This window comes from Notolabrus celidotus, chromosome 1 (genome assembly GCF_009762535.1).
Source record: "Notolabrus celidotus isolate fNotCel1 chromosome 1, fNotCel1.pri, whole genome shotgun sequence".
Lineage (NCBI taxonomy): Eukaryota > Metazoa > Chordata > Actinopteri > Labriformes > Labridae > Notolabrus > Notolabrus celidotus.
Genome location: NC_048272.1, coordinates 11,854,735 through 11,871,547, shown reverse-complemented (window position 1 = coordinate 11,871,547; position 16,813 = coordinate 11,854,735). Strand labels below are relative to the sequence as shown.

General features: G+C 38.9%; 1 protein-coding gene across 1 annotated transcript in view; it reads left to right on the top strand.

Annotated features, from left to right (window-relative positions):
• atp2b2 (ATPase plasma membrane Ca2+ transporting 2) overlaps positions 1–16,813 on the top strand; it is a 165,461-nt gene that overhangs the window by 110,786 nt on the left and 37,862 nt on the right. Inside the window, exons 3-5 of the mRNA XM_034694487.1 lie at positions 10,715–10,918; positions 14,791–15,048; positions 15,731–15,856. Of these exons, the coding sequence (XP_034550378.1) occupies positions 10,715–10,918; positions 14,791–15,048; positions 15,731–15,856 (588 nt within the window). The remainder of the gene's footprint in view (positions 1–10,714; positions 10,919–14,790; positions 15,049–15,730; positions 15,857–16,813) is intronic.

Here is a 16,813-nt window from a genome sequence, read left to right as displayed (position 1 = left end):
ACTTTATTTATATAGCACTTTTCATACATAGAAACATGTAGCCCAAAGTGCTTCACAGAGTAACAGACAGTAAGAAAACAACAGCAATGGTAGAATTATAGAAGGCATGAAAAAAGAAGAAATACTTTAAAAAAGAAAAGAAACTCAACACAGTAAAATTAATAAAATAAGTAAGAGTGGAAATAAAAGTTAAAAATAAGGTAGAGTTAACGAGATCAGGTGAACACAATAAATAAATAAGATAAATAAATACATGTTAAAACAATGGTTTAGATAATAATGATGAAAATAATAAAAATGATAATAAAATAATAAAATAATAATAAAAATAATAATAATAATGATACTGATAATGCAGTCCAGGGCTAAAATAAATTACTCCAAATTAAAAGCTAGATTAAAAAGGTAAGTCTTAAGTTTACTTTTAAAAACACCCAGAGAGCTCGCCGTTCTCATGTCCAGAGGCAAAGAGTTCCACAGCCTAGGAGCATAAAAACAGAAAGCCCTCTGGCCGGTACCTGTGTGGGACACACGAGGAACATTTAAAAGGGAAGCATTCGAGGACCTCAGTGATCGGGCTGGAACATAAAATGACAGGAGATCAGTGATGTATGGAGGAGCAAGGCTGTTAAGAGCTTTAAAAACAAGTAAAAGGACTTTAAAATCAATTCTAAAAGAAACAGGGAGCCAGTGCAGAGTTTTTAAAAGAGGAGTTATGTGGTCAGTTTTCTTTCTCCTCGTTAAAACTCTAGCTGCAGCGTTCTGAACAAGCTGCAGCTTTCTGAGATATTTTTTGGGCAGGCCTGTAAAAAGGGAGTTACAGTAATCAATGCGGCTTGTAATAAAAGCATGAATTAAAATTTCGGCATCTTTCTGCGTTAAAAAAGGTCTGACTTTTGCAATATTTCTAAGATGATAAAATGAAGTACTTACGACCTTGTTAAAATGAGCATTAAAATTAAAATCTGAATCTAAAACCACTCCCAGGTTTGTGACCTTTGGTTTAATTTGACTGTTAAAATCTCTCAGTGTAGTCTGGAGCTGTTCTCGGGCTGCTTTGGGTCCTATTAAAAGAATTTCAGTTTTGTCTTCGTTTAATTTTAAAAAGTTCTTGCTCATCCATACATTGATGTCAGAAAGGCAGGCGGTGAGGGAGTGAAGAGCATTTGGGTCATTGGGTGAGACAGAGATGTATAGTTGGGTGTCGTCTGCATAGAAATGGTAATTGATGTGATGACTTGAGATAATGTGTCCAAGGGGTAAAATGTATAAGGAGAATAAAATAGGCCCAAGAATGCTTCCTTGAGGAATCCCATAGTTAAAATCGTGTGTCTGAGACACACAGGCACCGAGGCTGGTAAAAAACTGTCTGTTAAAAAGATAAGAACTAAACCAGGATAAAACATGGTCAGAGAGACCAGCCCATTTCTCAAGTCTTTTGATTAAAATGTCGTGGTCGACAGTATCGAACGCAGCACTGAGGTCTAAAAGAATGAGTACTGCCACGTTGTTTTCATCTAAGATCAGTCTGATGTCATTTGTGACTTTAAGGAGGGCAGTCTCTGTGCTGTGGTTCGCTCTGAAGCCTGACTGGAATCTCTCTAAAACGTTATTATTGATTAAATGAACTAAAAGTTGATTAAAAACAATTTTCTCTAAAACTTTGCTTAAAAAGGGGAGGTTAGAAATAGGACGGTAGTTTTTTAACTCTGAGGGATCTAAGTTGGGTTTTTTGAGGGTAGGTTTCACCATGGAGGTCTTAAAAACTGAGGGGAAGATGCCTGAGCTGAGGGAGGAGTTGATGATCTTGGTTGTTTCATGTGAGAGACTAGGGAAGCAGGATTTAAACAGTTTTGTAGGGATGGGATCTAAAACACAAGTGGCAGACTTCATCTTGCTCACTACTTCACCCACAGCCCCCTCTGTCATTAAAACAAAGGATGGCATGGTGACTGGAGGCCCGAAGGCAGGGGAATCCCAGGGGGAGTCGCTAACTACATTTAAAATACTGTTCCTGATTAAAACAATTTTTTCTTTAAAAAAGTGTGCAAAGTCTTCACATCTGAGAGTTGAGTCATTATGAGTACGAATGGGTTGGGGGTTTAAAATTCTGTCGATGGTAGTAAAAAGCACTTTGGGGTTATTTTGGTTTTCTAAAATAATCTTTGAGAAATGGGCTTGTCTCTCTTTCCGGACTGCATTATTATAGATAAAAACTTGTTCTTTAAAAATCTCAAAATGAACATGTAACTTGTCTTTCCTCCATCTCCTCTCTGCTTTCCGACATTGTCTCTTGAGCTGACAAATAGCAGCAGTTTTCCAGGGTGGTCTGCAGTATAACCTCTGATCCACTGACTGACTCACTTTCTTCCATTGAAGTGATTAAACAAAAAGTCATGCATGGACATGCAGAAACTCGATTATATGTATAGGTTATGAGTTAGAATACTCTCTCACTTGCTTTAAAAGCTATCTGGGCTGAATCCCTGTGTGTCCTCTCTGCTGGAGGCTGGAGTGAGCAGACATGAGTCAGCAGCTTTTAACCTTTCCAGTTTGCAAGACTGTGCACAAATCAGGTTTCTACCGACCCCCTTTACCTGCTTCTGTCTCTCAGGTGCAATGATTACACGGATATGTGTGTACTTGTTCTGCTCAGTAGTTGGTATAGTATAATTTACAATGAAAAACTTTGTTTTTTGCCTCTTTTTCAGAAAATCCCTGAAAGTATGTAAGCAGTGAAAAGAATACCCGGGGAACTTTACTTAAAAGGAAAATGTTTTTTCAATTGGAAGTACTATGAATCACATCTTATAAAGAATCACTATTAACTTTGTTGAATTCCCAGATTGGGATCTTTATTGAAATTTATACCACTAACAAGCCTTTTCCATTCCACCATTGATTCTCTTTTTATCATTTGGTGGAAACATATGACAACACTTGATCATCATTTGACAACCTGATCTTGAAAACATCATAATGTAACCTTATACTACTTTTTTAAGTTAGCGAACTAGCTTTAATCCTACCAATTTCAACACAGATTTCAGCATTGGATTATATACAAAGTTTGTGTTTGATTAGCATGGCTGCTTTGAGTGAAGGAGGAGGATGACTGTCCCTCACAATGCTGACGTGCTTGGCTGTGGATGCTCTGTTTCCCTTTGGAAGAAATCATTTTGCATTATGGATTGCATTTTGCTTCAACCTTATTTTTTGCTTTGGTAAAATGTAGAAAAACTTCAGACCTACACTTATTTAGTCAGCATAACAAACAACTGACTTACAGAATTCTTCTTTTGTATTATAGTATCTGTTGGCCGGCAACTAGTGTTATTCAAAGATGTTATAAGATAATGAATGCCTTTTTACTCTTGAATCAAGAAAAGGTGTTACATCATTTAACCTCTGAGATTCAAAGGCAGAATAGATAGGCTGAAATGTTATTCATTTTAGGGTTTTGAAAGATACAGAACAGGGTCCTCATTACAGCTGGGTTTTCATTCTCCATCATAGTCACGCAACTACAAACGTGGACAAAATTGTAGGTTTGTTAAAAACAAAAGAGCCCACAAATGTCACTGAAATAACTTGAAACTGACAAAAGTAATAAAAAAATGTGAAAATTAAATAATGAAAATCAGACATTGCTTTTGAATTTTGGTTCAACAGAATCATTAAAAAAACGAACTAATGGATCTGTATGTACTTGTTCTGCTCTGCTTTAAGTATTTGCTTTTAGTTAATTTTCAGTACCTTTGTATTTTTTTTTTGACTTTTGTCAGTTTCAAGTTATTTCAGTGACATTTGTGGGGTTTTTTTGTCTTTAACGGAAGGGTACCAACAATTTTGTCCACATGTGCTTAAGACAGACAAATTTCAGAAGTCTGTAAAAGCATCCACTTCTTCCCTGTCCTGAACTAGAACCTCATTCACGCCTGAAAGACATAGGAAAATATGTCATGTTTGATCACTTTGTTCCATAATACGATAATGATATAAGAAGACAAATACTGAAGACTGCATGAGTTTACACACACACAGTACCTGATAGCTTTTTTTAGCTTCTTTTTTGCTCAGTGGAAAAGAAGTTGCTCAGTTTTTCTCATTCATTGCGATAAATTCTGAATATTATGGTATGTCTTTCCAACCTCGTCATAAAAAATAAACCCAAGCTCAACACACGTGATGCGTCACCAAAAGGCACAGAAAGAATTTTTGTCATCATGTGATTACATCTGAGTTGTCTTTGTGTGCGCCTTCACATTATTCGCAGCATCTTTACACACTCCTCTCCATCTCTCTCCTTTCTCCTATCTGTGTCATTCACTTCCACACATCAAACTTCATTATCTTTCTAATGTCTGCCCTTTCAAGCTACTCCTTCTTTAGTCTGCCTTTGCACCCACGGTAACAAACCTCTTCTTTTTTTCTTTCATGGCATAAAATGGTGTCATTATGATGGAGGTCATTCTCAAGGACACTGTGACACATTTCTCCATCACTCCATCTTCTAATAAGAGCACAATAATTATCCACCTTTTAGCCGCTGATGGGTTATTATTCATAGTTACTCTACATCTCTCTCTCTCTCTCTTTTTCTGCCTCTCTGAGTCACACTTCAACCCTCTCTCTCTCTCTCTCTCTCTCTCTCTCTCTCTCTCTCTCTCTCTCTCTCTCTCTCTCTCTCTCTCTCTCTCTCCTCCTTGCTTCTTTCAAAATGGTGAAAGCTGAGAATACATGTTGCAGCTATTGATTCACTGCAGAAAAAAAGGCATTAATATTTTGCGTCGTTATAATGATGATGGTGATGATCGTCGTCTAGAACCCTGTTGCCATGGTGACTTGTTTTGGACAATGTGGCACGCCATATTGAAAAAAGTTCCTACCGAAATGGAGACATAAAAGTAAACCCTCTGGAAAGATGACTGCTGTAACCCGGGCAGAATCACTGAAATGTTGACATGGAGATATTTTTCTGTATGTTTATAAATATTCATCAATCTTTTTAGTTTGCTTCTCCATCGTGACGATCCTGCTTTACAAGGACATTTGGAGGTCATCCCATCATTTCATTTTTTTACACTGTCTTCTCTGCTGAAACACACACACATACAGTACGTGTGTATGCATGCTCTTGGACACAAAAGACATGCATACCCACACTTACATATTCATACATTCTCCAGGGTTCAGAGTCGTGGGTATTTCCACTCAACGTGTGGGATGCATAGTGTTTCCATGGAGATCTATTTTTAGCCCCTGACAGAAAAAGGACCAACTGTTAAAATATGCCATCATGCTCCCACCGACAAAAAAAATAAATAATCCCATTTCCTCTCGTGCAGAAATGGAGGTATAAAGTTTCTTTTCTCATCTCTGTGTCTTCTCTGTGCTGGAGCGGGAGGGAAGGCAGGTACCATTTGTCAGTGCAGATTGGAGTCACATATTCCTGCTTTGTGTTAGAGGCTGCTAGCTGAAGATTACAGGATAGCACAGTGACGGAGGAGAAGAGGGTCTGTACATCATTGATTATTAACAAAATAATTCAAATGTAACTCAGAAATGTGTGATTTAACTGAAAATAAATAAAGAAAGAAAATCAGCTTAGTAGTAGTAGTTGTACATTTGAGAATACTGGCACGTTCTGGCTTCTCAGTGTTAGCATTTTTTTTCTTTTGCTGATAGTATATGATCTCATCTTAACTGATTGTTTCTATGTTTTATTGTCCTTCAAAGACAAAAAAAATATGATTTCACAACAAAACCCATCCCCTTAAATGCAGCCAGACATTAACAATTGTGTTTTTGAAGACTTGGGCATTATGGCTATGGTAAACTTTATTGTAAAATGTCTATATTTCAGTACAGAGTCCTATTTACTGAGTCTGTTTGTCTTTTAAATCATACAACAGGTGAGACTATTTTTGGCCTTAAACTGTGATGGTTAAAAGAGCCAATGCTAAGGCACCATCCATTTAGTATCAGAATCAGAATCAGAAAGAACTTAAATCACAATGTATCTCAAGAATACAAAGAATTTGACTCCGGTATTTTTGCGTACTCCCTGTACAAACATAAATAGACAGACACTAGTATACAGTACATACAGACTAGTATTCAGTAACATAGTCACAGTGTGTCTTAATGCAATCGTGCAGTGTTCACTGTCAAAGGTGGTCGAATAGTGTTATTTTATCTTATATCATTTTATTGTATTTTATATATATATATATATATATATATTTTAACTTAATTTATCAGCTACGCCTGCTTTTTGGCTTGTACTCCAAGTAAGGTGTCTGAAAATATGTGAGAGTAGTGCAGTGGCATACAACCAATTTCATAAATAAGATTAAAACACAGGGTACATTCCTGGCACAGTAAACAGCTTTAACTTTATATGCTGAGTCAGCAGGATGCCCAGAGTTTGTTTTAGGTCCATCAGCCTACCATCTTAAAAGGGAACTGCAATTTAACGCTAATGACAGTGCATCATCTCTCATCTCATTTTTTATTATTTATAGGCAGACTCAAATTTCCTTTCCAAAAAGCTTTTAAAGTTAGCTTCTGAAGCTAGATCCTTGTCATAGCTTTTACAGTGACTGTCAATAAAATGAAAAAGGCATCTCAGAGTTCTGGAGGTCTTTGGCTGATCTCATCTTTTGTACTTTTAGTCATTACATGTTCATTATGTGTCTTTTCCAGGCTTTACTACTCGGTAAAACGCTCCAGCACAAAGACTTCTCTGCAATCGCCCCTAATCCTCTGTGAGATTGTTGTGACTCATCTTCATAATGCCACAGTTTCTCTGCCCTCTCACTGCCTCCTCAAAATCCTCTGCCAGAGCAGTTAGGTGGGCTGACAGTATTTAGCCTACAATATTTCATAATCTGGCAAATGAATCTTGAGCAGCGTCGCAATCACTGCTCCAGGAAGGAATGATAATGTAACCCAGGATTTTCCAGGAAGCAATAAGAATTTAATGATTTTAGAGATTGATTACTGCATCACTCACATATCAAGGGCATTAAAGAGAACACTGATCAAACATTCAACAAGGTTAAATGTCATGCTGAACTGCACCAGCTCACCCATCACATGGCAGAAATCACTATCTGCATGTAATATGTTGTATTCTAATGTGAATTTGTGTTGCCCTTGCATAGATGGTGCATTTGCATTCTATAACTAGCTATTCTGCCTCTGCACTGATGGAGAACCAGGATTAGCATATTTACCGGTATTTGCAGTTTGACATATTCTGTGGAAGCAGTATTGAGAAGAAATATCAGTGAATGTCACATTCGACATGCAACTGACCTAGCTTATAAGATGCTCTACACCAGCTGAATGTGGTTATTTATAAAGATGTGCACGTGTATACGTGTGTGTTGTGCGTGTGTATGTGTGTGTGTAACTAACTGGAACTGGCTAAAGCCTGATTATAAGAGCTCTGGTTTTAACGTGTTTTACTGCAAGCAACCGCAGGCATGCTTGGCCCGCCTTTTTACACACACACACTGAGCACGTGCCGGCCGTCACGACTTACAGAACTGAACACACACACATTCTCACACACATGCAATCACATGCAGACATGCTTTTGTGTGATGTGATGCAGGATGCTGTGGAGATCAATGGGAGAGCAGGCAGAGACAATTAAAAGAGAATGGATAATGAGGCTATTTATAGCCTGATCTATTTGTAACCAGGGCATTCTCCTACGTAGGAGCTGGGAATTGTTCTCTTTTCAGCCTGCCCTCCTTCTGTCCTCTTTTTCTTCCTCTCTTCTGCTCGTGCTCTCTTGTACAAGAAAAGGAAGCTGCTTTCTTCTCCCTATCATTCTCTTTGTTCTCCTCTGGCGACATCGGTGGCATGCTGATGATAAGATATTTTCTGCAGATTTTAATAAGCCATCTTACAATTGTATGCATTTGCATTTGATCCAGTGTCATGCAGCAGCAGCGATGTTATCAGGTGTAATTCAGGGCCACTCCTGGGAGACCCAGTGACGCACCATGCATGACATAATGCTGTGGTAATGTCTGCGGTTGTGAGCGAGAGAGAGAGACAGAGAGAGAGATGGTGTATACACAATGTGCTTGTGTGTGTGTGTGTGCTTGGTCTACTGGAAACAGCTAGATAGAAATCAATAATGTGGCTTGATAAAAATCTTTTTTAGTAAATTAAATTGGTGATACAGAGCAGACATCTCCGTGGTTGTTAGTGCAGTGAATGCTATCTCCATCCATGACTTATATAAGACTTGATCTAGAAAGAGTTTGTAGTGCACAGCAGTGTCTGAATTCTAAACGTGGTTGTGATTTGATCCCCTTTAAAATGATTCATATCAAAAATGATATACCTAATAGACCTGATCTATGTAAACATTACATTCTACAACCATGCATTTCCAACATAACAACCATACATCATTAAAGAGACTGAACATTATACAGTGTCAGACTGAGCAATAAGTTATTTATAGCAACAATGCCAAACAATTGCTGGTTATGATTTCTCAATTGTTCAAACTGGCTGCATTGTTCAGTTTCATATTAGAATTGATGGAATATCTTTTGACGTGTTTTTCTCATATTAAAAATGTCATGATGACATCTTAGTTGTGAGGTGAATCTGGAATTGTAGATGTCATCTTTGGTGTTTCTATTTTAAATGTTAATCAGACAGAAAAGTCATATATATATTTTGCTGGTGTTATAAATTGGATTTGATAAACTGTGAGCAAGGCTTAAAAAGCTTGGGCTAGAAATTCAGTTAAGGAGCTTTTTATTATACTTTTGGAACTATCCTCCGATCCTGACAGCAGTGTTGTAATTGAGTCACCAAACCTTGGGTCCAAGCCGAGTCTTGAGTCCCCCAGTGCTTCAATCTGAGTCAAGTAGGAGTCACTAGAGAAGAATCAGAGTCTGAGTCAAGTTTCCATTACTTTAGGATTTATAAAGTGGACCGCTCCAGACTACAATCTGACTGATCCTGTCGATTTGACTAGAGATTTAAATCATCAATGAAATAATGCCCACCACACCTCTCTTGATGGGAAGACGCACTCATTAATGCTGCTGCAGTTAGATCACTTCAGGTACCTGATAAACTCAGAAATTCCTGCAACCCATCTGCTATTCATCAGAATTTAAAAGACCAAACATCATGGACCATCACTGTTAGCTAGCAGCTCGCTAATAGGAAGTAACTTTAGCATCTCACTTACTTTTCTCTATGCATGCTGGACGGATGTCTTGTTTAAGTTTGGGCTTGTCCTGTCCTCTCTTTGATTATTCTTTTACATATCAAACAGGTTGCTCTGTCTCTGCTTATATTTTCTGTAAAATATCTGAAGGTAAAACATTATTTGTAGTGGCTCTGAGGCATCCTGGCAGGATCTGTCGCTGAACAAGACCACACATTAAAGTGCATGCAGAAAGGACGCCATTGGTCTAGCGGTCTAAGCGCTCCCCATGTGCAGAGGCTGTAGTCCTCGTCGCAGCAGTCACTGGTTCCACTGCCATTTGCTGTCTGTCTTCCCCCAGTCTCTACTCCCCACATTCCCTGTCTCCCCCCTAAAACAATAATAAAGATAATAATCAAGCAGGACAACACACATGCCAGTCCTTGTTTGTAATGGAATAAACTTTCACTAAACAGGAATGCTTCAGTCTAAGTTGAGTCGGACTTAAGCCTGACTCCTAGACTCAACTACTAGAACACTGCCTGATAGCAATCAATAAATCAAATGCTCCATCAAAGATATTACACATTTGGAATATTAGCTGACCTAAATATATAAAATATAATGCTCAGAAGGCAAATGTATCTATCTGTCTATCTGACAATCCTACATAGGTTAAAGCTAACACTAAACATACAATAATGGTGGGATAGGATGGATTTACACCAGTATTACAAAGATGCTTTTTCTGTAGTTAATCAGTAGATTACTACTGAACAACCCTTAATGGTTTCCCTAGAGGATGTAAATCTCTCATAATCTAACTGTCCTGATGTGTCTTTAAAGGCAAATGAAACCTTTTTTTTGTAACTTGGACTTAACTTACAAACTTCTGTCATTACTTTTGGGTAAGCGCACCATCTGATGTCACTCACCCTTTTGCCACATTATATGCTTCTTTTGCTCTCTATAAGAATAATTTTCTGGACAGTATTCTAAAAGTAAATTGTGCCTGGAGCCAGTATGAAGTTCTTCAGAGCCAGAGATATTTGTGTACAGTAGTTCATGGCGTATGAGGAGGTGGATGAGGTCAAAGAACAAGGCCCTCATCTCTTGAGCAGAATTATATAAGGAACGCAGTGCCGCGGCCCGCCATGACTCAAACTGGTAATTAGAGCTGGTTCGTGTGGTTTGAGAGTGAGGAAGAAAGAAGAAAGTCAGAGAAGATATTGATTCTGGTGTTTTTGAGAGAAGTAATGTCTTAAAAAAGTGAAAAGATTGCAGGTTATAGCAGAACATTTAGAAAGTTTGTGTGTGTGGGAAAACAACGAAGAGTCAGAAGGATAATATGTGAAAACACAGACTAGTTTTATTCAATTTAATTTTAACCTTTCATGCAAACAATAGAAAACTCTACAGGATATCATGCATGCTGATGAGCATTGCACAGTGATGTAATGTATTATCAAAAAAAATGTATATGATACATTTCTCCAATTTTTTCTGTCCTCTCTTGTCCAGGTCTCGCAGGTGCCCAAACTGACCTGGACAAGAGAAAAGAAGTATATGGTAGTAACCTGATACCTCCAAAGAAGCCAAAAACCTTCCTGCAGTTGGTATGGGAGGCCCTGCAGGACGTCACCCTCATCATCCTGGAGCTCGCCGCCCTGATCTCCCTGGGCCTCTCCTTCTACCACCCTCCTGGAGAGAGCGGCAGCGGAGAGTGTGAGTAAAACAGCTCTCATGACATCACTAGTTAAAGCCACGACTATAGTAACAGTTAACCCTGTAGCCTTCTTTAAATGAGCTAACTTCGCTACTCTTACTCACATTAAACTGAACTAGGGCTGTCCCAATAACCAGTGTTGACAACAACTGTCTTTTAAGGGTTAGAAAAATGAAATGATGATAGCGTGCTAAAAATTAGTAACCAAACTTTTCTTAAGATGAGCTAATTAGCTGCTATTACTCACATTAAAGTAAACATTTCCTAGAGTGAGTTAACCTAGCTTTTTTTTTACTAGCATTAACTATGCATGGATATGATTTCAAGTAGTTTACCAGAGTCTGTAATGTAAGCCACATCCCATGCAACAGTCTGTTCTTCTGCTTTCCAGAAGTATCGGACCGCTGTTCTAAAATGTTACTATGCAATGACCAACCAGAATCAAATACTGAACACAGCTAGGTGATTCGTAAGAAAGCTGGGTCATAAACTGGAATAATTACCTCTGGCGTCTGCTGAATTGCTGAGCACAGCAAAGGGTCATAACCGCATCAGCCTGCTGAGATCACGTTCTCTGACATTACAGGAGCTCACTGATACACCTGCAGTACATCTACATGTGTGCACACAGTTTTAATTGTTGAGGCAGGTCACTTTATTTGTGACCCCCCTCAAGAAATGAAATGACTCATCAGGCATAGGGGTAATATTGTGTGTGTGCGTGCGTGCGTGCGTGCGTGCGTGCGTGCGTGCGTGCGTGCGTGCGAGCGAGCGTGCGTGCGTGTGTGCGTGCATGTGTGCGTGCGTGCATGTGTGTGTGAGCAAATTATGAAGGTGCTTAATATGTGTATAAAAGGTACCAGGAAGGTTAATGAAGTGTTGAGTAGAGAAATAACCTTGAGCTCCCAGTGCCCATACATCAGCCCTGTGAGCCGTGAAACAGGAAATGAAGACACAGACCATAACAAGGTGCTGAGTCAGCAACATCAGTCATCGCTTCCAGCATTATCTCAGTAATGGGATTCAGTTATCCTGCCAGAGGGACCAGTCATCAATTTAAGGGGTTTAAAAAGGTAGAAATACCCGAGAAAGAAGAGGTAGTTAACTCTGTCTTGTCTTCATAGGTAGTTAATCCAAATACATTCTGAGTTATTATTTTTTTTGGCCTGTTAGACCTGGTTAATGAAGAAGCAAATAAAAGATTCACTTAGTCAGCCCAAAAAAGTTAAGTAGTAAAATTATTGGTTAATTGGAATTTGAACAATCAGTTATCGCCAGCACTTTTCTCCTCACAGTTTGTGCCTTTCTTTTCAGCCTTATCGCTTTATGACTGAACTCTCTGCATCAAGTCCAACTAAAGCAGAGGAAGCCAAGAGGCATGATTATGATAATAACTGCGTCCATCTGTAGAGACATAATAGAGCTTCAATGTAACTCAAGGCAGATAAGAGGTGCCACTAAGCAAGTCTCTTCTTATATTATAAGGAAGCAAATGCATATAGATAGAAGGGAAAAAACAAGCAATTCATTGTGAAATAATGTGTATAGACTAATATTAAATAACTGAGAAAAATACCAAATTCATATATATATTTGTATGTGTATTTGTGTTTTTGTATGTCATAGAGATGTGAGAATGTTTATAGATGCAGAGCTTTAAAGGGGCACTTTAGAAATAAAAAAGCCACTTACACTCTTTGATAACACCAAATAAAAAAAAAAAGGGTTAAATGGTAATGTAACAGGATAACAATGACAGAATAACTAAGTCACCTCTCATACAAATACTTAATATTCTCACATTTTTGTTGCACTGATTCCTCAGTATTGAATTTTAAAAAGTTGCTCTAGCATGTAATCGTGTAAGATGTTTTTCAGAAACTTGACTTTCTTAGAACAGCCTTGAAAATTAGGAAGCCCCCATCTCATAAGTTTCCTTCAGGGGTTGCGTGTCCATGTAGTGGGCGGCCTGGGTTTGAATCCAGCTTGTGGCCTCTTTCCCGCATGTTCCTTCAATCTCTCCCTCTCCCTCCACTGTCCTCCCCTTTATAAAATAAAGGTGTAAAAAAGCCCCAAAAATGTAACTTTCAAAAAAGTTTTAAAAGTTTTGTTCATCAATATATGTGCCCAAAGTTGAGGAAACTAACTTTAGATTAAGTTGTTACAAAATATGATTGTAAACACAATGATAATTGAAGACAATGTTGACATTTCATGATGTAGAACTATGTCAATCAAAAGTTTGCACTGAAATTTGTGTTCTGAGTCTGTACTCAATGAAAAATACCCCACCAACTCACACGCATTCACAAATAACTGAACCCTCCTCACTGCTTGTTCACTGTTTAGTTTATTAAAAGGTCAAAATGAGCTAAAAGGTCCAGAAATAGAAAGTTGTGGGATGACTTAATTTTCATTTGCATATGAAACAGCCCCGCCTCAGCAGATGGAGGAGGCTCTTAATTGTGTCCGTATCAAACACACACAACATGCAGTGAAACAAAACCCTGATAATAACCAAGACTTGTAGTCATGCAAATCAACATGCTGTGAAGAAGCCTCCAAAAAAAAGCAAACTTATGCTCTGAAAATCATGTGTGATCAGATATTGTAGTAATGATATTTTGTGCTACAACTTCAGCACCATGGACAGCTACACATATGCCGCTTGATTGTCTTTCTGAGTTTGACCAAATAAGCCCTTCAGAATTTAATCTAGTGAATGAATGTACTCTCTGCAATGTCCTCATAACTTCCACGTAACTTATCTGTTCAGGAGAGAAAGTAAACTGATGTTTTTGTTATTGTTATATTACATATTAAGTGTTTTTTTTATCATTGCTTCTCTTAGCAATCCCATTGCAATCCTTAAAAACTGTTGCATAATCTTATAAAAGGTAGAATAAACCTGAATATCTAAATACCAGGCTGTCAAAAGCAGGAAGTTTTACTAACTTAAACTCACCAACAAATGCATACAATAAAAAACTGCTAAGTACCTTATGTGAAATGTATAATCAATGTTCATATACATGTGGTCTCTTTGTGCTGATATCTACCTGTATCAGTGCAAACTCACTTTTAGTGTACATTGGTTGTGGTAGTCTCACAGATCAAAGAGGGCAACCACTAAATAAACATGGTATTGATCAGAAAACCTCTGTCCTAAGTGCCTCTGAAGTCCAGTTCTTGGTTAAAGCAGACACTGCATATCTATAGTGTAGAATGTGGGGCCTGCACTAGCTCCCTTGTGAGCTGCAAGTGTTTTATAGTCCAAAGCAAATCACCCCACTGAGGGTTTTTGAAGTCAGCTTGCCAGGAGTGTCTGGCACAATGGCTTCCAGAGTATTACATGAAGCAGCACGAGGAGGACTGGGAATAAGCCTTGTTTCATTCCAAAATATATCCCAGTCTGTGAGCGCACCGCCAGTAGACTGCCGGGCATTCATTTGAAGTAGAGCAAATGAATGAAGAGGCGAGGTGAATTCTCTAAAGGTCATTTCAGCCAGAGTAAATTTTGTTTCAGGGTAGCCTTTAATATTGCACAGAAACAGAAAAGAGGTAGCACTTATTCATGTTTTACTATACACACACACAGTCACACACAGTTACAGTTTTCCACAGCTTTTCAGTGCTCAGTCTAAGCTTCAATTCTGTCTTTGTGTGTCCTTTTTTATGAGGTGTTCACACTCCACTTGAGTAAAACGCATATAAGCATCTGTATGAAACCTGTGAGTGTTTCCAGAGTGTAAGTGTGTCTCAACAGAACACTTAAGTCCATATGCATGTGTGAAAACAGAACGCTTTCAAATCTAAGACATCGCTATAATTTCCCTCTTCTCTCCTTCTCCTGCTTGTCACCAAACTGCAGCCTGTGGCTTAGCAGCAGCTGGTGTTGAGGACGAGGGCGAGGCAGATGCCGGCTGGATCGAGGGCGCAGCTATCCTGTTGTCTGTGGTGTGCGTGGTGCTAGTGACAGCCTTCAACGACTGGTCAAAGGAGAAGCAGTTCCGTGGGCTGCAGAGCCGCATCGAGCAGGAGCAGAAGTTCCAGGTGGTCCGCGGAAGCCAAGTCATACAGCTTCCTGTGGCTGACATAGTGGTGGGGGATATCGCACAGATCAAATACGGTAGGTGTGCGGATTCGAAATCTGTGTTTCAGTTTTTCAAGGTCTTATTTTTCAAGTGCAAATGTATGATTTAATAATTTTAAGAAACCGTGACGTGTATGAAAGTTTTCTCTCACTGTCATAACCTCGCCCCCTCCACTGTATTGACACAGTGGCATCCAAAAAAACCAGGCAAATACTATTCAATTATTGTGGAAGGTCATCCTAATAATATAATGAGTATATTTATAGTTATTTAACTTCATTGAAAATGTCTAGTATTTCCTGACCAAAGAAATTTTTACATCACCTGTTTTTCTTTCATTCATCCTTGGCCTCGGTTGGAACTTTCAGGCACATTTTGATAAGTATAATGTGGTAGACGTGCCCACTGGCTGCCTCAATTGGCTTGTCTATTGTTCTGTGTAAAGTAATTTTCATGGTTCAGTAGCTGAAAATGGACTTCCAGCTCATTTCCAGAGGGGGATTAAAGTTATGAAGTCCACGTTAAGCAATTAAGTATATTTAAGATACAGTATGTTAATGTTGAGAAATTAATTAGCTGCTGCATACTGACTCATACATGGAGAAACAAACGCACGTCCTGTACCAAGACCGTCTTATTCTAAAAATATCGTCTGAATCTTTAAAGTTACGAAGGTTCAATTTTTTAAGACGATCTCAATCAGTTTCATTGTTGCAGGTGATCTGCTCCCTGCTGATGGAGTGTTAATCCAGGGCAATGACCTGAAGATTGATGAGTCCTCCTTGACCGGAGAATCCGACCATGTCAGAAAGGCTGCAGACAAGGACCCCATGCTGTTGTCTGGTATGTTCCCGGTTCATGGATCAGTGTGCAATGCATGTCAGAGTTTCATGTGTGTTGTGTGTTTGTATCAGAGAGACTTGATTACCATAGACTCTATATAAGGGACTTGTACTTATATAGCGCTTTTCTGGTCTTTCTGACCACTCAAAGCGCTTTTAAACACTACTTGTCGCATTCACCCATTCACACCCAGTCACTCACTGATGGCAGAGGCTGCTATAATAGGCACCCTCAATATTAATACACGTACACACACCACTGAACAACAGCCGGAGCAATTTGGGGTTCCGTGCAATTTGGGGTTCCGTGTCTTGCTCAAGGACACTTCGGCATGTGACTGCAGGAGCTGAAATTGAACCGCCAACCTTCCGAACCTTCCGATTGAAAGACGACCAACTGTACCCAATGAGCCACAGTCACCCCCAAAACACAGACATAGTCTCAGTGACGTCAGGCATTGGTTTCTTAAACAGAGTTATAACTGTTGCAGTCGCCATGTTGGAAATGCTGACTCAACCTTACTCTTGGTCAACCTGGCAAGAGGCAAAAAGGTGAAATTGAGGCAAGCCTTTAGCCTCCTGGCTAACAACTACAACGTACCTGCCTGTCAGTCAAGTTAGTCATGCCCCTAGTTTTGCAAAACTTTTAACCTGAACATCTTTAAAAATGGAATGAGTTATAAAAAAGTTCACCCCTCGCACAGTTTGTACAAATAGAGGAATGGGCTTCTCAAAATCATTTATTATACCAGGCTTTATGGACATTTTAGCACGCATGTGAATGTGCTCTCCTGGGCTCTTGGAGCAGAACTCAAGCAGACACACACAGGAACTGCAGTTTCTTGCACTGCATTGGCTTAATTTTCAACATCAGAGATTGTCACTTGTCAAAGTTCTCCATTGAGTAAGTTTAGAAACTTTATTAAACTTTTGATATATGTTTCTTGAACAGCAAATA